General features: G+C 39.1%; 2 protein-coding genes across 9 annotated transcripts in view; one reads left to right on the top strand and one right to left on the bottom strand.

Annotated features, from left to right (window-relative positions):
- The first annotated feature begins 1,091 nt into the window (after nucleotides 1-1,091).
- Nucleotides 1,092-1,682, top strand: Crh (corticotropin releasing hormone). Its single transcript, XM_026410038.1, has one exon. The coding sequence runs from the start codon at nucleotides 1,092-1,094 to the stop codon at nucleotides 1,680-1,682; it is 591 nt and encodes a 196-aa protein (XP_026265823.1).
- A 1,900-nt stretch (nucleotides 1,683-3,582) lies between these two features.
- Nucleotides 3,583-24,423, bottom strand: part of Trim55 (tripartite motif containing 55) — a 51,448-nt gene continuing 30,607 nt past the window's right edge. For 2 of the 8 annotated variants that reach the window (XM_026410002.2, XM_026410005.2), the window contains one exon: nucleotides 3,583-4,011. In XM_026410002.2, the coding sequence (XP_026265787.2) occupies nucleotides 3,889-4,011 (123 nt within the window). In that variant the 3' untranslated portion in view covers nucleotides 3,583-3,888. Of the gene's footprint in view, nucleotides 4,012-19,402; nucleotides 20,377-24,194; nucleotides 24,283-24,423 lie in introns of those variants that run through there. The other 6 variants (XM_077801314.1, XM_026410001.2, XM_026410000.2 and 3 more) reach the window with 6 other exon arrangements.

Below are 24,423 nucleotides of genomic sequence, written 5' to 3'. Positions count from 1 at the left end.
TGCAGGAGCAGAGGCAGCACGCAATCGAGCTGTCAAGAGAGCGTCAGCTTATTAGGCAAATGCTGCGTGCTTTCTGAAGAGGGTCGACGCTATAAAATCCCACTCCAAGCTCTTGTGTGGAGAAAACTCAGAGCCCAAGTACATTGAAGAGAAAGAGAAGAGACAAAGAAAAAAAAAGAGAGTAGCAATAGAAAGGAGAAGAGAAGAAAACCGCCAGAAAAAGCCCTGAGACGTCCCTCTGCAGAGAGGCAGCAGCGCCGGGCTCACCTGCGAACTCCAGGAAAGGTAGGGAGCGCCTAGACGGAAACGCGCCACCAACTTTGTGCTGCCTGAGCCTCCGAGGTGTGCACTGCAGAGCCAGGTGTCCCTGTGCGGGCGAATGTGTGTGTGTGTGTGTGTGTTGCTGTTGTTGTTGTTGTTGCTGCTGCTGCTGCTGCTGCTGCTGACTGTGCCGTAAGATTCCGATAGTAGCTGTGTACAGCAAAAACAAACTTAGACGGCTGCTCATCTTTACCCTAACTGCCGGTTACTGCTCATCGCTGTCTGTATAAAGGACCCCACTGGCCCCACATTGATCCCGACCCCCAAGAAAAGGAAGCAAGGGCAAGTGTGGAGAGATAGGAAGAGGGAGTAGCTCTTAAATTTGGAAGAAAATGCTGAACTATCCGGAAGGGGGTGATCAGAGCGAGCGAAAATTTAAATTATGGCTCTTTACCTAGGCTCAGGGGAATCAGGTTTGGGGGATCGTTAGGAAGAAGACTCGGGGATTGTTTCTTCAGGGTCTCAAGAGCAAGGTCACTCCTTCCTGGAGAGGGGATGAGTTTGGGCGCGGAGCCTCTCAAACGTCCCATTTCGTGCTCCCGCTATCATCCCTACTGCAGAAGTCCAAGATCAGTGTCTTAAGCACCACGGACAGCGCACGACGACCCCCACCCCCACTCCAAGGGCATAGCCTCTCACTTCTCCTCGTTTCGGGTAGGAAGACATCCCCCCAAGGGCACCGCTCAGTTGAGCTAAATTCTGACCAACACTTTATCTCTCTTTCTTTCTCTCCTTCCGCCCACTTCTCTTCTGCAGCGAGCGTCCCTAACATGCGGCTGCCGCTGCTCTTGTCTGCGGGCGTCCTGCTGGTGGCCCTCCTGCCCTGCCCACCATGCAGGGCCCTCCTAAATCGTGGGCAGGTCCCAGGAGCCCGGCAAGCAGCGCAATCCCCCCAGTCCCTGGATTTCTTCCAGCCCCCGCCGCAGCCAGAGCAGCCCCAGCAGCCGCAGCCTCGGCCAGTTCTGCTCCGCATGGGAGAGGAATACTTCCTTCGCCTGGGAAACCTCAACAAGAGCCCGGCTGCTCGGCTCTTGCCCGACTCCTTGTCCCTTGCCGGTGACAGTGGCAGCCGCCCCTTGCGGGACCAGGCAGCCACCAACTTTTTCCGCGTGTTGCTGCAGCAGCTGCAGCTGCCTGGGCGCTCTCTTGACAGCCCCGCGGGTCCGGCGGAGCGCAGCTGGGAGAACGCCCTCACCCGCCACCAGGAGGCACTGGAGAGGGAGCGGCGGTCCGAGGAGCCTCCTATCTCCCTGGATCTCACCTTTCACCTTCTCCGGGAAGTCTTGGAAATGGCCAGGGCCGAGCAGTTAGCGCAGCAAGCTCACAGCAACAGGAAACTGATGGAGATTATTGGGAAATGAAATGATACGACTGACCAAAAATATTCTGCATTTAGCACAAAAAAGTTAAAAAAAATTAAGAATACAGTATTCTGTACCACAGTGCTGCTCTGATATCATTTGTTTATTTTTATATAGCTTGCAACATAGATGTACAGGGACAGAGCCTATATCCCTTAATTAGCATGCACAAAGTGTATTCACGTGCAGTAACAACGCAATGTTATTTGTATTGTCCACTTTTAGTTTCCGTGTCCAGTGTCTTTATAGTGGTGTTTCAAAGAAAATGTAGACCCAGGAGGAAGCACTTTGAAAAAGCAGATGGAAGCCACCCCGTTGCTTTTGTAGTGGTCAGAGCCAAAGAGAATTTTGTTCTCTTGAGTGGGTGGGTAAGGTGAAATGTGAATCAATATTTTCTTGTAAACATCTCAGTAATAAAACATCCTTCCAATCCTCGGTCAATTTGATTGTGTAAGAGAATGTTTAATATTTATATTTTTAATAAAAGCTGCAATGGTTATTGTGCTTTTATTTTTCCTCTTCTAGCTTCCTCCAAACTGTCTTCTGCACAATAAACAAACAGTCAAAAATCCTCCAAACTTCCTGCATTTTTTTTTCTACCAAAGATACAAACATCTGTCAGTGGCTGCACAGGTCCTATAATCACCTTATCTCTGTACCTCAGACTACTCATCTGAGATTGAACTAGATAATTTGGAAAACTGCTTTTAGCTCTAAAACTTGGTTATTTTACAAATGGAGGATCACTCACAGTGGAAAAAGCATTCCTTGATGAATAATGAGATATGAAGTAATTGGGGAGAGTAGGAAAGGATAAAGAGAAGAGCTGAGGTGAACCATACAGTCAAAATGCTGCATTGTTTTTCCATGACAAAGGCTTACTTTATCAATTGGTATCATAAAATGTTGTTTTTTTTTTTTTCTGAGCTGTTTTCCAATGACTACTTCTAATAGGAGAAACCTGATAGCATCTCCATTTAAAACAACTATGTTCAGTTGCTGTAAAATGACACTTGGGGAAATATTTTCTTACAAAGAACATTTGGCTTTAATTATGCACAAATACCCTCCAAGCTAATCACTTTGATTCTTAGGAATATGAACTATTTTTACTCACTTCTAAAACTCAACAGCATAGCTAACTAGTTTTAAAATGCATTTGCCTTCAGTAGTTTAGTTATAACTTAACATTTTCAATCAAATTATTAAATACTTCAAAATATGTATGAAAATGCTTTTTCCCCCTAAGGCCCTTGAAATGCACTTGACTAATAGATTAATAAGATGATATGAAATTCTGAATAAATTATTATAAGACTAAATTTTTAAAAACAGTATTTATTTAACAGTTCATACAGAGTAAAGTTACACTTATGTTCTGAAAGAAGTATTATGGTGGGACAAATAAAGCATGATATATATGTATATACACAGACACACACATATATATTTATACATGCAGTTGTTCTACAATTTACCAGATTGGTACCACAGAGATGTATGAGAAACTGGTTTCTGCTAGAAAGTCTTTTTCAATTAAAGTACCTAGTATATAAGTGTCTAAAACTAAGATTAGAAAGATGTCACAAGAGATGTCCTTGGCCTTCAGCCCTCTGGACTATAAAAGTGCCATCAAATTCAAAGAACATTTCTGGATACACATCCAGTGACATTTATTATGGAAAAGAGGAAAACTTTGCACAACATTTTCATAGCTTTGGTCAATGATTTACCATTTGTCTGTATATTGATAAATCAGGCATTTCTGAATTGACACTGAATTTCACTGACCACCTGCATTGTTAAAGAGAAAAGGAAATAAGAGCCACTATGATCTAATAACAAAAAGCTGGTGCCTATTAGAGACGAGAGTGTAGTGCCCACATTTTTCAACACTTGCTACTTGTAACTGACGCACCCACATGTACCACACCTACACACCCCTCATGTTTCCCACACAATAAAAGACTTGCATAAGATCAAGTTTCTTTTCTCCAGTGCTTTCTGCATCTATTTTCTGAAAGTATTTTTTTCTTCAATGTGTTAGATAAGTCATCTGGAATTAAAGTGGTTTTTTTTTCTTTCTTTTAAAAATCCTGTCGAGAGGTCCCATTCATCATCTGTATCATGTTAATTTCATCTAGGTTCCCTGCTGCCTGTGTGCATCTCATTCAGGCAGACAGAAGTGCAGCAGTTGGAATGAACATCATTCATTCAGGGAGTTCAACCAGGAGAAGGAGAAGACATGGCGAGCTGGCTCAGAATCAGCTCCACTCCCACTCTCTGAAGCTGCAGCCTGTCCCTGGAGGGGAGAGGCCTCAAATCCAATCTGCAACAGAAGAATATGTGAATCAGAGGAAGAAGAGGCTAGTCTTTGGGGGATTGGTCCAGTCATTTTTCTACTAAGGAGAAACAATAATAATAATTATATTCCATATTTAATACATGCAGTTGTTCTACAATTTACCAGATTGGTGCCACATGGAATAATATGGAATAATTATATTCCATATAATTATTATTAAGAACAGAAAGCAAGCTCAGGTTATCTTGGATATGATCAAGAGCCATGAAAGAATTCACACTCATGATCCAAAAAGGGACAACAGTAATGCATGCAGTGAAAGGGAGTTCTTGGGGAAAAGAGTCCAGACTGTTCTTTTTTGGAAAAAAAAAAAAGTTCACTTGTACATAATTTACTGAAATGAAAGTATCATTGAAACTTATAGGTGTCTGGGTTTAGAAAAATCTGTAGAATTAAAAAAATTAATACCTGCTGGGGTTGTAGCTCAGTGATAGAGTGCTTCGTAGCATGTGTGAAGCCCTGGGTTGGTCTGAAAAAACTTGACTGGCCCAGCAACACACACACAAATCCTTATTTAAATGACATTGCTATACCCAATGTGATGGCAGGACACACTATAATCTTTCCACTGCTAAAGTAGAAAGTTTCTATCAGATGTACACTAATGTGCTGCTTAATGAAATGGGTACGTTTGGAGGAATGTATGGTTAGACATTTTCATCGTTGTATGCACATCGTAGCAGGTACTAACACCAACTAAGATGGCTGCAACATCATCAGGCAATATAATCTCATGGAACAACCATCATACATGTGGTTCATTATTGGTCAAAATGTTGTATAGATTTTGCAAAACTGCAGGCTTAATTTTAAGCAAATCATGAAGGGACTTTTTTTTCTCTGGGCAATAAAATCTAAAAACATCATTTCTATAAAATCCAATCCAATATCAATACTTCTAAATACATAATTACATTTTATAAGTGCCTAACAGCTTATGATTTTGAATTAGCTGATCAACTTAAGTGAACTTCATTTATGTTGTTTGGAGTTTTAAAAGTAATAATGGAAAGAGGAACAATTACAAAAAAAATGTCTTGCTGAAATGCAATTTGATTTTATTAACTCAAATGTTTTACATTTAAAGGTACATGACAAACATGATTATTCCTAGGAGAACGATGGAAAATAAACAAATATATTCTGATGCTTCACTGGGAAAACTACCCCACAGACTAGAATGCTACTAATTTCAAAGCAATGAAGTAGCACATGCATTTAGCTTAGAAGCTCTTGGTGACTTTGTGAAGCTGTTATATGAATGGAAAGTGCCTGGCACTGGCAAAGCAGAACTTTCTGGGTAAGCATTTTGCTTTATTGCCACTCGAGGTAGTTCTGAGGGAAAAGTGAATGCTTGGCCTATACCTTATCAGATTTTACCCTGAATGTGTTTTGGGAATGATGTTTCAAAAATCAATGAAATTGTCCCAAGTCCTGTGGCTTTGGGATTATCCTTTGTGCTGTCAGATTGCTTCCTGATAGGAAGAAGGTCCATGAAGTCACATCAACCACTGTAGAATATAACTGAACCAGACAGTTTTCTACATGGAAACAGCTAGCTGAAACCTCAAGTGAAACTGGGCCTTTGAAAAAAGAATGGCAGCAGATTCTGTTGAAAGTGGGTTAAAAGATCTCAATGCCCTTGAAACAGAGGCAGATCAAATCTGTCCTCAATTTGTACATGTCAAACTCTTTCCCACCATGATCACTTCACCATCACTAATCCTATAAAAAACAAAACAACACAAATAATCAAAACAGGAGGATCCAAGATGGCGGGCTAGAGGGAAAAAGCTGCATTCTGTGTCGCTCTGTGACCAGGGATTTAAGTAGTCGGATACTGTTTCTCTGTGAGTTATTAGAGGCCCCCCAATAGCTGCTCCCTCACAGGAAATCAAGACTGCTGTCCCATGCAGATTCCCAAGCCTCAGCATCAGCACACGTCTGGTCACTCACCCACACGGATCTCCAGGTGCCCAAGCAGGACCACTGGCATCAGCACCCAAACAGGATGCCGCCCACGAGCAGAACCTCCGGCAGCCACTCCCATCTGGACTCCCATCTACCTACATGGGGCTCCCCTGGTTGCCTCCAACACTGCAACCACTGCCATAGTTCCCTTCACGCAGTAGCCTGCACCTGGGGACACTGCACAGGGTCTGGAGACAGCCACCAGCTGTAAAACTGCACGCCACAGGGCTGCATCTCTGAATACGCCCCAATGCCACCACCCAGCCCTACCTGACCCAACACCCCATCACTGAAAGCAGCTTCCTCCATCTTGGGACACCTTTGTTGCCATCTTTATTTAGGGAAAATCCCAGCTTGGGACACTGGCTGGTGCTTAGAAGCAATATCAAGGGACCTAGAGTCCCCAACTTTTCGCCTCCCTGGCAGCTACTAACCCAAAACTTGGTCCTGAACTGCCCAATACAAAACAGCTCTCAATGCGCAGCTATCAGAGTACAGCCCACAAGACCTCCGGAGAGAGAGGTTTTTGACTGGGAAGTAGGGAGGAAGGGGATGAGTGAGATACAGCTTACAGACTAAATTAGAGACCAGTAAGACCAGGCACCCACATCACACAAGCAGGCCCCAAAGGAGATCTTTGGGGTGCAGTCTCCATTGGGGAACAGCAAGTGCTATACCCCACCTCCAGGAGTCCTGCCTCGAAGACCAGAACCCTTGCACCCTAATAACCTTCATCATCCTGAGGGTGGAGATACCAGCAAACAACTGACAACCCCACCTATTGGATGAGAAGGGAAGCAGGAAAGATACTGATCTCCAATAAAAACAATCCTTGTATCTTCCTTTAAGATTTTTTTTTTTTTTTGGTCTTTTCTCTCCCTCTCTTCTCCTGCCTTCACATACACAACATTTGTGAAACCAAGTACTTTTCATGAATTAGGCTATTAAGGACTGGGATGTCTGAATAGTATATCACAACTGTGTTATATATTCTTTTACCTCCTATTTTTATATTTTTATTTTTCTTAATATTTATGTTTAGTTTTTGATATTTTTTAAACTTTTTTTTTAGTTGTAGGTGGACACAATATCTTTATTTTATTTTTATGTGGTACTGAGGATTGAACCCAGTGCCTCACACATACAAGGCAAGTGCTCTACATTTGAGCCACAACCCCAGCCCCTGTTTGTTTGTTTTTTGTACTCTTTCTATTGTCTTTCCACTTACTTGTCTCTCTGAAATCACTTTCTTTCTCTTCTCCTGCTATTAATCAACTTTAGATTCTTTCATACTTCCTAAGATCTAATAACTCTATATAGTCACTTCCTAACCCCTCAACATCCCATCCTACACCTTACTCCCTGTTCTTTGTCCACCATAAGATATTGTAGACCCCTTTAAAAACCTACTGTTTATATTGTAGATAATAATTGAATTCACCATTTCTGTATATTGTGACAAAACTGTAAATGTCTTCTTAATCGCAACTATTTGGTTTAAGGCTATATATTGTTTGTATTGGGATCTGTTAATATTGTTCTACCCCTTAAAGGAGAGGTATTGGAACCCTGCAGGGACCCTATAGCCTGTAGAGTAAAAACCATAACACCTCGGATCTGCAGTGCTAGAAGGGAAGATACACTAACAACATAAAAAAACAAGGAAAGAAAATGCCCCAAACAAATCAAGATACTACATTATTAGAAACCATGGCCAAAATAACAGAAGAAATTACAGAGAAGGAGTTCAGGATGTACATAATTAAAATGTTCTATGAATTAAAGATGGTATAAGAGAGCAAACACAGTCAGCAAAAGATCATTCGATGAAGAGCTACATAAGCAAATACAGGAAGCAAAAGATTACTTCAGTAAGGAGATAGAGGTTCTGAAAAAACAAACAAATAAACAAACAGAAATCCTTGAGATGAAAGAAATAATAAACCAAACTAAAAACTCAATAGAAAGCACCACCAACAAATTAGATTGCTTGGAAGACAGGACCTTGGACAATGAAGACAAAATATATAATCTTGAAAAGAATGTTCACCACACAGTGAAGATGGTAAGAAACCATGAGCAGAACATTCAAGAATGATGAGATAACATAAAAAGACCAAATTTAGGAATTATTGGTATAGAGGAAGGCATAGAGTTACAAACCAAAGGATGAACAATCTATTCAATGAAATAATATCAGAAAATTTTCCAAACATGAAGAATGAATTGAAAAATCAAATACAAGAGGCTTATAGGACATTAAATATGCATAATCACAACAGATCCACACCAAAGCACATTATAATGGATATGCCTAATATACAGAATAAGGATAGAATTTTAAAAGCCATAAGAGAAAGGAATCAGATTACATGTAGGGGGAAACCAATTAGGATACCTGCAGATTTTTTCAACCCAGACCCTGAAAGCTAGAAGATCCTGGAACAACATATACCAAGCTCTGGAAGAAAATGGATGCCAACCAAGAATCTTATATCCAGCAAATTAAGCTTCATATTTGATGATGAAATAAAAACTTTCCATGATAAACAAAAGTTAAAAGAATTTACAACTAGAAGCCTATACTACAGAACATCCTTGGCAAAATATTCCACAAGGAGAAAATGAAAAAAATTGTTGATGAGAATCAGTGAAGGGAGGTATTACCCTAAAGGAAAAAACCAATCAAAGAAGAAACCAAGTCAAGTTAAATACCAAAAATAAACAAAAATGTCTGGGAATACAAATCATGTCTCAATAATAATCCTAAATGTGAATGGCCTAAACTCACCAATCAAAAGACATAGACTGGCAAATTGGATTTAAAAAAAAAAAGACCCAACAATATGCTGCCTCCAAGAGAATCATCTCATAGGAAAAGACATCCACAGACTGAAGGTGAAAGGTTGGGAAAAAACATACCATTCCCAGGGACTGTGAAAGCAAGCAGGAGTTTCCATCCTCATATCAAATAAAGTAGAATTCAAGCCAAAGTTAATCAAAAGGGATAAAGAAGGATATTTCATACTGCTTAGGGACCCATACATCAACAAGATATAATAATTATAAATATATATGCCCCAAACAAACTCTTCTGAAGTTCAAGAGTCAAATAGACCACAACATAATAATTCTGGGTAACTTTCACACACCTTTTTTACCACTGGATAGATCTTCCAAACAAAAGCTAAACAAAGAAACTATGAAACTCAATATACCAATTAATAACTTAGACTTAAAAGACTTATATAGAATATTTCATCCATCAATGGAAGAATACACTTTTTTCTCAGTAGCAGACGAATCCTTCTCTAAAATAGACTATATATTATGCCACAAAGCAACCCTTAGTAAATACAGAAAAAAGTAGAGCTAATACCCTGCATTTTATCAGATCATAATGGAATGAAATTAAAAATCAATAATAAAATAAAAAATAGAAGCTACTCTAACACCTGGAGACTCAATAATATGCTATTGAATAAATAATGGGTTGCAAAAGACATCAAAGAGGAGATTAAAAAATTCTTAGAGATAAATGAGAACATTGCTGCAACATATCAAAATCTCTGGGACACTATGAAGGCAAGTATTAAGAGGAAAGTTCCTTGCATTGAGCTCATTCCTTAAAAGAAGAAAAAGTTAACAAATAAATGACCTAACATTACATCTCAAAGCCCTAGAAAAAGGAGAACAAATCAACACCAAAAGCAGTAGAAGATAGGAAATAATTAAATCAATGAAATTGAAACAAAAGAAACAATTGAAAAAAATGGCAAAACAAAAAGTTGGTTCTTTGAAAAAAAAATAAATAAAATTGATAAACCCTCAGCCATGCTAACAAAGAGAAGGAGAGAGAAGACTCAAATTACTAACATCTGTGTTGAAAAAGGAAATATCATGATGGACACTACAGAAATAAAGAGAATAATCAGAAATTATTTTGAAAATTTGTATTCCAATAAAATAGAAAATACTGAAGGCATCGACAAATTTCTAGAGTCATATGATTTGCTCAAACTGAATCAGGATGATATATACACAAGATAAACAGATCAATTTCAAGCAATGAAATAGAAGATGTCATCAGAAGTCTACCAACAAGAAAAGCCCAGGACAGCTGAGTTCTACAAAGCCTTCAAAGAAGAACTAATATTAATACTCATCAAATTATTTTATGAAACAGATAAAGAGGGAACACTGCCAAACTCATTCTATGAGGCCAATATCACTCTGATTCCAAAATCAGACAAGACACATCAAAGAAAGAAAACTTCAGACCAATATCTCTAATGAACATAGATATAAAAATTCTCAATAAAATCCTGGCAAGTTGAATACAAAATCATATCAAAAAGAAAGTGTACCATGATCAATTAAGTGGGGTTCACCCCAGGGATGCAAGTTGGTTCAGCATACAGAAATCAATAAACGTAATTCATCACATCAATAGACTTAAAGATAAGAATCATACGATCATCTCAACAGATGCAGAAAAAGCATTCAACAAAAGACAGCACCCTTTCATGTTCAAAACACTAGAAAAACTAGGAATTACAGGAACATTTCTCAACATTGTAAAAGCTATCTATGCTAAGCCCCAGGCCAACATCATTCTACATGGCAAAAAATTGAAAGCATCTCCTCTAAAAACTGGAACAAGACAGGTATGCCCCCTTTTACGATTTCCATTTAACATAGTTGTTGGAACAACAATCAGACAAAAGAAATTAAATCAGACAAAATAAATTAAAGGGATATGGATAGGAAAAGAAGAACTCAAATTATCACTATTTGCTGATAACATGATTCTATATCTAAAGGATCCAAAAAATTCCACCAGAAAACTTCTAGAACTAATAAATGAATTCATCAAAGTAGCAGGATATGAAATACATCAAAGGCATTTCTGTACATCAGTGACAAATCCTCTGAAAAAGAAACCAGAAAACTACCCCATTTATAATAGCCTCAAAAAAAAAAAAAAAAAGAAAGAAAGAAAGAAAGAAAAGAAAAGAAAAAAAAACTTAGGCCTCAACAAAAGAGTTGAAAGACCTCTAAAATGAAAACTACAGAATGCTAACAAAGAAATTAAGGAAGACCTTAGAAGACGGAAAGATCTACCTTGTTCTTGGAAAGGCAGAATTAATATTGTCAAAATGACCATAGAGATTTAATGCAATTCCAATTAAAACCCCAATGACATTCCTCATAGAAAAAGAAAAAGCAGTCATGAAATTCATCTGGAAAAGTAAGAGACCCAGAATAGCCAAAGCAATCCTTAGCAAGAAGAGTAAAACAGGTGGCATCACTATACCAGACCTTAAACCATACTACAGAGCAATAGTAACAAAAATGGCATGGTACTGGCACCAAAATATACTTATGGACCAATAGTACAGAGTAGAGGACACAGAGACAAATCTACATAAATACAGTCATCTCATATTACAGAAAGATGCCAAAAGCATACATTGGAGAAAAGACAAATGATGCTGGGAAAACTGGAAATCTATATGCAGCAAGATGAAATTAAGCCCCTCTCTCTCACCATGCACAAAATTCAACTCAAAGTGGATCAAGGACCTAGGAATAAACCAGAGACCCGGTGCCTAATAGAAGAAAAAGTAGGTTGATGTCAGATTAGGCCCTGATTTCCTTATAAGAATCCTGTAGCGCAAGAAATAAAATCAAGAATCAATAAATGGGGTGGATTTCAACTAAAAAGCTTCTTCTCAGCAAAAAGAACAATCAGTGAAGTGAATAGAGAGCCTACAAAATGGGAGCAAATTTTTACCACATACACGTCAGATAGTTCACTAATCTCTAGGATATATAAAGCACTCAAAATCTTAACACCACAAAACAAATAACCCAATCAATAAATGGGCCATGGAACTGAACAGACACTTCTCAGAAGAAGATATACAATTAATTAACAGATACATGAAAAAATGTTCAACATCACTAGCAATTAGAGAAATGCAACTCAAAACTCAAAAGATTTCATCTCACTCCAGTCAGAATGGCAGCTATTAAGAATACAAACAACAACAAATGTTGGCGAGGATGTGGGGGGAAAGGCACATTCATACATTGCTGGGGAGGACTGCAAATTGGTGTAACCAATCTGGAAAGCACTATGGAGATTCCTTGGAAAACTTGTAATGGAACCACCATTTGACCCAGCTGTCCCACTCTTTAGTTTATACCCAAAGGACTTAAAAACAGCACACTACAGTGACACAGCCACATCGATATTTATAGCAGCACAATTCACAATAGCTAAATTGTGGAACCAACCTAGATGCCCTTCAATAGATGAATGGATAAAGAAAATGTGGCATATATACACAATGGAATATTACTCAACATTAAAAGAGAATAAAATTATGGCATTTTCAGGTAATTTAATGGAATTGGAGAATATTATGCTAAGTGAAGAAAGATAATCCCCAAAAACCAAATTGCCAAATGTTTTCTTTGACATGTGGATGCTGATCCATAATGCGGATGGAGGGTGGAGCATGAGAGGAATTGAGGAACTTTAGATAGGAAAGGGGGAGGGAGGGAGTATGGGGGTAAGAAAGATGGTAGAGTGAGATGGACATCATTACCCTAAGTACATGTATGAAGACTCAAATGGTGTGATTCTACTTTGTGTATAAGCAGAAACATGAAAATTTGTGCTCTATATGTGTACTATGAATTAAAATGCATTCTGTTATCATCTATAACAAATTTGAATAAATAAATAAGTTAAAAAAATCAAGCCAGTCTAATGAATCTGAGGCTATTACTAATGTGTAAAAGTATGTTTGTAACTGTTCCTTGTGAGTGAATAGTGAATTCTGCCTGGACAAACAGACCATCAGACTCCATTTTGTTGCCTCTTTTCTTTAAAAGCAGTTTCTACTCTAGAGTAAACTTCCCAAGTGATGTGTTGAAACATCTAAAAGGAGAAACTAGTAGGAGGACAAGGCAATTTTTGCAGAGAGATATAATTTTGGGGAAATGATCATTGACTAATAAGCCATTTGGAACTGATTTTGGGATTTGTACGTTTGCACTTTCTTTTCTGTACTAGAGATTAAAATATTCTGCTTAAAATGTGTTAGCCATTGTTGCCCTATAGTTTTCAAAACCTGAGATTAAATCATTTGATTTTGCTGCTCTGACACCCCTACTTTTCCATGAAGTTATTAAAATGTTCTTCCAAAAAATAGGGATTGGTGCTACCTCTCAGAGAAGTAAGATTGGTGCCAAGAGCAAAAATTATCTGGAGTACCTGTAGGCACTTATACCATATCCTTGGTCTTGTTTATATAAACTGAGGACACAGTTCACTTGGGTGCAAACTGGTGATGTACCTTTGTTTCATCTTGAGAGTTAATGCCAGCATCCCCTTTACCCTAAATGCATCCTGCCCGGCATGATCCACTGACAGAACAAACTAGACAGATACTTTCCTAACATTCACTCTAGTACAAGTCTCTACAGTTATACTTAAATGGGGCCTTTTATTTTTAAACTTGGCTCAAAGTAGAAGATTGAGCCATTTTCATCAGTAACCATTGTCCTCCAGCGGCCTCTAAGTTTCTCAGGGCCTCCATTGCCTGTCAGCATCTGTCTTCTCCATATGGCCATTCTCTACACCACCATGACCTGACCTATTAAAATGTGCCTTCGCTGTGTTCTATTCCCTCAGGCTTATCTAACTGATAGCAATGAATCTGATAAAATGAATTGAAACTAAGACATTAATGGATGATGATGGCTTAATGTACACCCCTGCCAGGTATGTCCAGGCCTTACCCTGACAGATGAATGACGGCGGGACGTTGAGGGGAACTAAGAGTCTTGAGGAAGTTTGTGTCTAGCCTCCCTCAATTTTTTGAGTGCCTCAGAGGATGCCAGTGAGAAATTCAGCCTGACAGAGTCTGGTTACCACTGCATGTTAAATGCCAGTCTCTCTAGGCCAATTCAAAAGAACCCTTGCCCATCTAAAACAAAAGCCATTTTCCTTAAAGGAACATGGATAGGAATGATAAGGCTAGACTTGAGGCTGCTGAGTAGGCCACCATCCAATGTCCAACCTACACCTGCTAGGCTGGGTCAGAGAATCAAAGCCAGAGTAGTGTGAGTAGGAATCCTGAGATCACGTTTAGAGTATTTATTCAGAAAGAACCAACCCAAGCTTTGGCTTGCTCCCCTCAATTTGCATTCTTGAACCTTAGGCTCTTGAATAACTTAAGCATTAAGGATTCCTGGCTGGAAAGGAGGATACCATCAAGAACCAGTCACCAGCAGTGGGAAGCAACTAAGGCATGGTTGGTGGCTGCCAAACAAAGACCTAAGCCTTGGAAACTCTGTTAGGCAGTTCTGCCATCATGAGCATCTCTTTCAGAGGAAAGCAGACATTTCTGTTTGGTGTAAGGCCAGCAACATATGTTAGGGATGAAACACAGAGTTGAGAAAACATAGTACAGTCTTTGTAAGACTAGAGGAAGAAGAAAATGGGGATCCCCCAAGCATCTCTGGAAGGAAAACACTCACTAAAAAAACGTTTTCCTTGGAAGAATTTGTGGCCATACCCTCCTACATAAGGGGATGGATGAAGAGAATTGATCTGGGGGGTTTTATTGCCATTAGTTTCTTCCTTCCTGCCAAAAGAAGATCAGAAGCCAGAATAATTTCCTTAGGTTCATCAAATAACAAGAAATTAAGCTATCCCACTTATGCTCTCTTAACCTGGAGGAGGATGGTGGGATGTGTTCTGTTTAGTTTTTTTCAAACATGGTATCTATGAAATATGGGGTCAGAGTGGGCAGCAGGTTATGGGTGCTGATGTCACCTGGCACAGCCAGGCCTTCTTAGATATGGATCTGACAGCTGTGTGTCCTTCACAGATTACATGTGTGTTCTCACTCTTTCTGAAATGAGAACTGAATTACAAAGAATTAGATCCCTAATCCTTCACAGACAGGAACTTCTTTACTTTGTCTTAGGCAAAGAGGCAAAACAGGTTCTCAGGAACCACACTATCAAGTTTTCATCATGACTCATTTATAGAAGAGGAAACTGAGACCTGGGAAGTTGAGGAACTTGTTCAAAGCATCTCTACGGATGAAGTGCTGAGAGGTATTAATGGTGACCAAAGGGAGAGGGGGCAGCTGGTGTTGGGGAACATACGACTCGGTAGGTGGGACTGACCCACCACTGGAAGTCAGACAGGCTTAGTTTGGGATGCAGCTAAAAGATTGGATCCGTCTCATTTGCAATGGACAGCCACATCCTAGGAAGCAGTGGAGGTCTAGAAATGCCTCACCTGTCCTCTGTGAGGCAGTGCCAATCTTATTCGTGGTAAGTCAAAGCAGAGGAGTCCTAGGTTGCACTGAGTTTTGTCTCAGTCCCATCAACCATGGTGAAGTGGGGATCCACTTACATTTTTTTAGATGCCAGCTCGGCCTCCATAACGCGGCATACCACATTCTGGTGGTCACCAAGGATCTGAAGGCAGTAAGCTCTCTGCAACTCTGTGACCTTGAGCAAGTCATACTCTCACTGGAATCCTCATTTTCCTCCACTATAAAATGGGAGGTTAACAGTTCCTACCATACAGAGTTGATGTGAGGTTTAAACGAGAGAATTTCTAAGACTTTGTAAGTGATAAAGCAACGTACACACTTTAGTCACAGCCACTGTGGTGCCATCAATGTTTTATATGCATTAACACAATGGCAGATTAACTCTTCACTTCCTGGATTGTAGTATATGAAAAAAGGCATTTCATGGAAATCACTGAGATACACAAATGGAGACTGAAAAACCCAACAAGATGCACAATACTAACAAGGGTCTGAGGTTAAATGAAAATAATAAACAATTTAAAACACAGGAAGCAAAAATCAACTAGCTATGTCATAACAACTCCCCGAGAGAGCTCTTCCCAGTGCCTGTTTTCACGGAATTGTACAGCTGTGGGCACAGGTTGCCAAGGGGAAATGAATTCATTATACTGCCTCACACAATTAACAGGATACCTCCCTCTTTGAAATGGATATATCAATTTTAACTTCCTGTTAAAATGACATTTATTCAGAATGCTATTTGATCCTGAGAAATGTAGTCTAAAGTTTACTTTTTTTTTTCTGTAAAACCACAAAACGACAATTATCAGGATGTCACTTTCTCAGTGGGGTGGGGTGGGGGAGGAGCCCAGAAAAATAAAATTGTAGTTGCAAGACACAAAAACAAAAGCATTAATACTGTTAATGTAATGATTTCATTAAAACTTACTTGTTAAGAAAAACTTACTCCCACCTACAAATATTTTTTTTCTGTGTAAAAATGCATGCATTGCTACTATAACTTCTTATAATTTCCAGGATTAAATCCTGACAATGTTATGCATTAGGTATAGGCTAGTCCGGCTCACTGGTCTGTTTTCTCTCTACTTTTATCAAGTTGAAATTCCAGCACAGCCCGGGTGCCTGGCAGAGCACAGTGATTTGTGAGCTCGAATTTCCTAATTTGTAAAACACCAAGCAACCACTCTCTGTAGGAGATTTCTCTTTGGAAATAATTTGACACCCTGAGTCCCTCAATTAAATTCAGAGAACATAGTTAAATTTTCATTCATTTCAGTTTGCTTTGGAAAATTAAATACATCATTTCAAAGGACTGAGGACCTATAGTCGCACCCCTGGGAAATCATGTTCTTGGTCTCCTGTTTTATTTTATTTTTTAATGCTCTGTCATACCTTGTGAAATTAATCTCACATGGAAAAGAAGCTTCCCAGCCCTCTAGCCTCTGACATCTCTCACCTCTCAGTCTCTGGTGGCAGCTGGAGTGGATGTTTGTGCTGAATGTATGTGGTTTGGTCTCATAGGTCACTTGCATGAAAATGATTTTATCTTTTTCATGTTGCACCTGGTGGAGATGCACTGGCTGCCTCTCCTTGGACCTTTGGCCCATTGTACATTCCAGCTTAAGATAGAAGGAATATTTTCAAGAGGACTGAATCTTGGGTGATAAAGAAAACTGATGAAGGTTCAGATCTGGGTACACATAGAAATTAAACCTGGGCTTTGAGAAGGAAAAAGAAACTTTGCTACGTACCCCCTTTCTGCTTGTCTTTTTGACCATTTAAACCAGAGGTCTGACTGTTCTTCCTTCCCCTTTCCTTTCTTTTCCTCTCCTCCACTATTTTTTTCCATCCATCTTCAAAAAATAAAACGCTTTTAAATTTTCCTTTAGGAGCATATTTATAACCTCACAGGACAACATTTATAGAACCTGAGTGAGAATTAAGATGGCCATGGGCTGGCTTTCCTTGGTGGCACTTTCCTACAGCTTCTGTCTATAATTAGCCAGTGACCTTGACATCCACACATTTCTTCTACTATATAAGGGTTAAGGATGCTAAGATATGGGGGACCCACATTGTTCCACAGGCTCTGTCCTTGAGGTAATGATATGCCAGATAGAAGGGAACTGGGGATACTGGGGATAGGGAAAAGCTATTTGCAACTTTATGTGGGCATTTTGGTCAGGTCTTTTTAGCCAAGAGGACAAGCCATCAGATCTTCTCAGTCAACAGGAAAAACCTGGTACTGGAAGTCACTGAACCACCAATGGGTGTCCTCTGTAGCTCTATGAAAACATTAAATAGGACAAGGTTTGAACTGGGGCATAGGTATGTCATGAAATTGTATAGAGATATTAGCTCATGAAGCAGTTGACATCAAAACTAAAAATAGGTTCCCACAGAACCATGATGACTAATCACCAGGTTGTAAAATTCAGAACAATCACTTAAGAGTATCTCAATCATCCTGGCCATGGCTGTGCTTGGCCCTGTGTGGGGGTTAAGAAAGAAGGTAAGACATGCTTGTTGGATTCAGGCCAAGAAAGCTTCCCTGAGGCCTGCCATTTGAAATAATGCCTTAAAGATTGACGGTTCAGCACCATTCTCCTCCAGGATCACCCCAACAAATACCTTAAAAGCCAGTACCCACACACATGAATGAGGACCCTCTTATTCCCCTTTAAGCATGCAGACACAGGGAAATAAGAGGTAGACAATACATTTTGTTTCTAAAAAAACACATATTTGGGGATCAGTTCTTCAAACAATATAGCAATGCTAAATATAAATGTACTTAAACATAGTTTTCAAAATATATGGAGCAAAAACTGGTAGACCTGCAAGGAAATATTTTTTAAAAAAAATTACAACTATAGCCAGAGATCTCAAAATTCCTCTCTCAGCACCTGATAAAAGAGAAAATCAGTATGAATATGGGTAGAGTTAGGACATCACCATAAACCAACCGACTTCATTGACATGTGTAGAACTCGCTACCCCAAACAGAAAGGACTTGTGTTTTCAAGTGCATGTGAAATATCTACCAAGGTAGATCATGTTCTGGGCCATAAAAATACCTTAATAAATATAAAAATATTGGAAACATAAAACACGTTCTCTGACCACGACAGAATTAAACCAGAAGTCACAAAAATATTTAGAAAATCTCTAAATATCTAGAATTTAAATACCATTAATCAAACAACAACAACAACAACAAAATCAGTCCAAGGAGAAACTACAAGGTCAGTTAGAAAATATTTTGAATTAAATGAAAATGAAAACATATCAAAACTTATGGGAGGCAGGAGAAGCTGTGATGGGAAGAAAATTTATAAGATTAAACACTTATTTTAGAAAAAATAAATCTAAAATCAATAATCCAAGACTTCACCCAAACAAACTAGAAAAAGAAGAGAAAATTAGATGCAAACTAAACATAAGGAAGAAAATAATAAAGAGAAGAAATGAGTAAAATAGAAAAACTGGCCAAAAAAGGGTAGGAGGTGATCGGGAACCTAATAAATCCAAAAGCTGGTTCTTTTAAAAGTTCAGTAAGACTAATAAAGAGTCAAAATAATTTTGAAGCCAGATCAAAGTTGGATAACTATTGTTACCTTATTCTTCTTGTTTGGTGACTTCCTTAAAGCTGTAACAATCAGGACAATATGATATTGGTGGACAGACAGAGGTCAATGGCACAAAACAGTTCAGATATAGACCTATATATATGGTCAATTAAATTTCCAAAGGAAAAAGACAGTCTTTTCAACAAAGAAAACAAAATTTTGTTAGTGGAATACATGAATATCTATATGAAAAACAAACAAACAAAAATAATAATAAACCTTGATTCACACCTCACATATACAAAAATTAACAAAATGATCTTAGATCAAATTTAAGAGCTGAAACTAAAAAGTTCTAGAAGAAGACACATAAGGAAACTTTATGATTTTGAGTTAAGGAAAGATTTCTTAAATAGAACATCAAAAAAGCCTAACTATAAGAGAAAAACTGATAAATTGAACTGTTAAACTAAAAGAAAAATTGCTCTTCAATCTACATGGTTAAGAAATGAAAAGGAAAGCCACAGGCTGGAAGAAAATATTTGCAAAACATCTATCTGATAAGGGAGTTTTATCTATTATGCATAAAGAACTTCTAAGACAACCCTAATAAAAGGTGGTTAAAAGATATGAACAGATATTTCACCAATGACAATATAAAAATTACTAATCAATACATTATAAGATGATAAACATTATTAATAGGCAGGAAAATGCAAATTAAAGCCATAAGGAGCTATCATAAATATCCATTAGAATGGCAGAAATGTAAAAGACTGACACAATACCATGCTGGCCAGGATAGAAGAGTTAGGAGTTAGGAAACATAACATTGAATAGACACTATGTAAGACATTTTGACAGCTTCTAATGAAGTTATACATTTACCATACAAACCAGCAATTCCATTCCTAAGTATTTACTCAAGAGAAATGAAAACATATATTCCACATATGAATGCTTATAGCAGCTTTATTTATAATAAATGAAGCTGCTAAGAACAAAAACATCCATTAAATAATGAATAGATAAGTAAATTGTGGTATAGGCATGCAGAGGAATACTACTCAGGAATAAAAAACATCCAGATAATGATATATGCAATAAAATGAATGAATCTCAAAAGCATTATTCTAAGTGAAAAAAAGCAGTCATAACAGTCCATATACTGTAAAGCTTTATTTATATGGTCTTCTAGGCCTGGCCAAAAAAAAAAATGTAAAAAAAAAAAAAAACCCAACTAAAAAAGCTGATTTAAAAAAATCACGTATCTTTCATTTCTTCATCCATCCAATATTCTGTGACTGCATCTAACAGGTCCATTGCATCTTTGCTCTACCGGACAATGAGGTCTGCAAGGACCTTTAGGTGATGACTTGAGGATGGTGTCATCATGGGTTTTATAAAGTTTATGGCATCTAAAGGAGATAAGAGCAGCAACGTGAACATCAAGCTAAATGGAAATCAGTATGATAAGAAGGGTTTAGGTATGACCATCTTGACAGGAAATAAAATTTGAGAGATATAATGCATTCTCTATTTCACTAAAAATCTATTATCATTATTATTGCTACTCAGAATGATGGTGTTTGGCTGGAGTCTATAACCCTTCCCTGAAAACATCCTGAAGCATAGCATAAAGTTGTTAGGACTAGATTCTTTATTGTTCAAGGTTGTATCAATAGATAAATCTACTCACTGAGTAGTCCCTTATTTTTATGGTGAGGAAATTGAGATTCAAAGAAATTAAATGCCCAGAGTCAAATATAGGCAAGAAACTGATAGGCGAGTCCTTTCTCTTAATTTCATTCATCTTTCCACTGCCCCAAACCTTGGAAGAATTTCTACCAGATTCCTGTATCTATATTCAGGCTTGAAGAATAGAATATGAATAGTGATCGTTCCATTCTTGAAACAGCAAATAGCTGTGATACGTAGGTTTCAGTTTCTTACCACCATGACTTCATGCTCAGATGAAATACACAAAACACGATTCTTTAAAGAAGTAGAGATTGGAGAGATGTCAATTCCAAAGTCTCCATCTCCAATGCACTTACTTGGTTCTCACTGGTGAGTGTGTGTGTGTGTGTGTGTGTGTGTGTGTGTGTGTGTGTGAGTGTGTGTGTGTGTGTATGCGCTCCACCAAGTGGGGGCTTCCTCTGACCTTGAGGCATCTACTGTATCCAGCTCATTATCAATCTCAGCAGCTGCTGAATTATCCATCAAAGATGGAGACATTTCTTTGGAAACCCCTATTGTCTGCACAGCTCCCATTAAATTTGGACAGCTTCTTCCACACAAGGCCACTAAGCTGCATTGGGAAGGGAGGAAAGAGAATGGGGGCAGGGGGAGGGGAGAAGGGGGGACACTCATTGCTGCTATGCCCACCCCTGTAAAAATGTAATTGCTACACATATTACCAATAAAATGCTCAACTGTCCACAGGGACAGGGTGGGGATGGAGGGAAATTCCTGTATTCACATGTAGGTATAATGGTCAGGTAAGTGTTGTGCAAAGAGGAAGGGCAACAGATGGAAGCAGGTTGGCTCAGGCAATCGTCACAACAAAGCGTCATCAAGAAATTCAGCCTCACATAACAAGGGCAGTTGTTATGATTTGACTGTGCCCCTCAAAAGTTTGTGTGTTAAAAATTTAATCCCCCAATTTATATATTACTACTATCTGGAGGTGGAAACTTTGTGAGATAATTGGGATTAGATGAGGTTGTGAAGATGGAGCCTCCACAATGGCATTAGTGACTTTGTAAGAAAAGGAAGAGAAATCCAAGCTAGCATACTTGCTTTGGCCAGGTGATGCCCTACACCATGTTATGATGCAGCATGAGGCCTTCACTAGATCCTGGTGCCACATGCTCTTGGACTCCTTGGCTTCTGAAACTGTAAGCTAAGTAAACTTCTGTTCTTTTAAAATCACCTAGTCTCGGCCACTGAGTTATAGCAACAAAAAACAGTCTAATACAGCACAACCTGTCACAATTTCCTTCTCCCACCTTGTTATTCCCTTCTTTTCTAAGGTTGACTAGGTCATGGTGTAACTTTTTCAAAACAAATTTAAAAATTGGCCCTTGGAAAAAAAAAATCTAATGTTATGTCTACAAAATTCCCTTTGTACCAATTGAGCGAACAGCACATGTGGTCCAGGATGAAAACATGGAAAGCAATTTTGCAGCTAAAGGCCAGTTTATATATGGGGTCTTTGCATAGTTTTCTGGCAGGAATGGGCTCAAATTTCACCCTGTAAAAGGCTGGATGAAAATCAGCACCTTTCCTGAGATTCGGATTTACCACAAGGCTCAATCCAAACCTTGTTAATATTTTTTATTTCCTTAAGAGGATTGAGAAGTCAACAATGCTCATCTGATCTAACACAAAGGAGAAGCCCTGTTCACCGTTGATGGAGGAAGGGACAACTGGTTTTTGCATGACCAGTTTCTAAGACATAATCTGCAGGTGTGCTTGGGTGATGGATAGGTGTCACTGTGTCAGTAGATATAAAGAAAATACCTGAAAATAGAAAATATTTCAGCAAGGGAGTCCGACATGCCTAAAGGAGCCTCACTCCCAGACATGGGACCATTTAGTGAAGACAAGTAAGACCAGCAGTGGTCAAGGAGAACTCTTATACAACAACCTAAATTTTCATGGTAAGACTAGTGATGCAGTGTGAAATTCCAACAAACTAACCTTGCACTAGGATAAATATTCATCTGGTAAATTGGATTCTGGAGTGGTGAAGGTGAATTAGGCCTGCAAAAAATTCAAAGTCCTGCAATTTTGCTACTATTGACCTGTCCATATGCCATTTCAGGGATCAAAGAGCGGTATTCCATCCTGAATAGGTTTGCTTCTCTTTGTGCAAGCCCCTTTCTCAAATGCTGAGAACTGCATAAGTAAGGTGCTTTGCAATACTAAAGGTCAATCCACTGTGCCCAGCCCCACCCTACTGGTCTCACCCTCTCCTGACCACACAGGCATATGAATGAATATCAATGCACACGACATGGGCTCAGTGGATGGCAGCCATGAAGCATGACACTCCCCCTGCAGCCTCAGAGAATATTATAAGAATATATATATAGTGACAAAACCCCAAACCTCTATTCTCAGAATATTAAGAGAACTCTTCAGACAATTATTCAGATCCACAATTAGGTCGTGCTTCTAATAAAACATTAGTTTTATTAGAAACTAATTTAAAACAAACTTATTAAAAACAAACATGTTGTTTCCTTTCTGCTCATTTGCACCCCCAAAGTCCATGTGCTATACTTCTACTGTTCTTTACCACAAATAATGTGGGGAGGAGTTGGGCAGCTGAGCAGAACATTTGAGGGTGCAGTTTTCAATCTAACTATTAGATGGCGGAATGGATCCTGCTCACACTCAGTTACAGACAAGCAGGGACCCATGGAGGTCCCATAGCTGCTGCTGAGCAGAGAGCTCATAAGGCAGAAAAGAAGCCTGTGATGGGGGCTTCCAGGAGATAGGCAGGGACTGTTGAATGGTGTTAGGACTTTTCTCTGGTTCTGATTCCTCAGGTCTGGGAAGTGCACATTGATCTCCAGCTCTTTATTCCTTCAGATCTCATCTGGCTGCACTCCCCTGCTGCCCCCCATCGTTGCTACACCCGTGGTACCTTGTTCTCAGGATTCTCTTCCCCCACAGGCTGAGGGTTCAAAGAGAACCCATAGTCACCCAGTCCATCTGCTTCCCATGTGGGGACTGCCTAGGACAGTTCCCCTGACAGCATCCCTGTCCCCCTCCTGGCATCTCTAAGTGGGCAGAGGAAATACTGCTCCTTAATCTGTGGCACCCTGCACATTCCTGAATGGGACCTTGGTGGCTCCCCCCCTCAGCTGAAGAGCTGTGAGTCCTCATAGCACCATGGACACCTTGTGCAACTGGCCTTCCTAATGGCCATCCTGAAGGGGTCTCTCCTACTGGATTACTGAATAATTGCCCACAGAGTCACTGTTCTGAGTTAAGGTTTCCCACCATCCAGGAATAGATCACGTAGCAATTCTCCCCAGGAAAGTGCCTCGAGGTGATTGCATTGTAGGGACTTGAGGCCTTGGGTATTATCTGTGAACGGGGTTCATTTTAGAAGACTGAGCCTCAAGGTTGGGAATCAATTCATCTCTGGGCCTACAGAAGAGGAATATTATGGAAGAATCTACATGAGATGTTAGTGAAGGGAAAAGAAAATATTTCCTACCCATTAAAGCAAAAATCAAGCACTGAATCTGACTCCAGATGTAGTGAAGGATAAGAAAAGCCAAAAGTGCTAGGCAGATTGCTAACTCCTGTGAGAAAACAAGAAGAAAGCTTCACTGATTTTATCACAGTTTTTTTTCCATTATTGTTTAGATGGGCTTTTCATTTTGGAACATATACCTAACTACATGCTCCTCATGGGGTAATTTTTTACTACTATTTGCAGAAAA

This window comes from Urocitellus parryii, chromosome 7, assembly GCF_045843805.1.
Source record: "Urocitellus parryii isolate mUroPar1 chromosome 7, mUroPar1.hap1, whole genome shotgun sequence".
NCBI classification, from domain to species: Eukaryota; Metazoa; Chordata; class Mammalia; order Rodentia; family Sciuridae; genus Urocitellus; species Urocitellus parryii.
The sequence above is the reverse complement of the archived record's forward strand: the minus strand, read 5'-3'. Positions and strand labels throughout refer to the sequence as shown.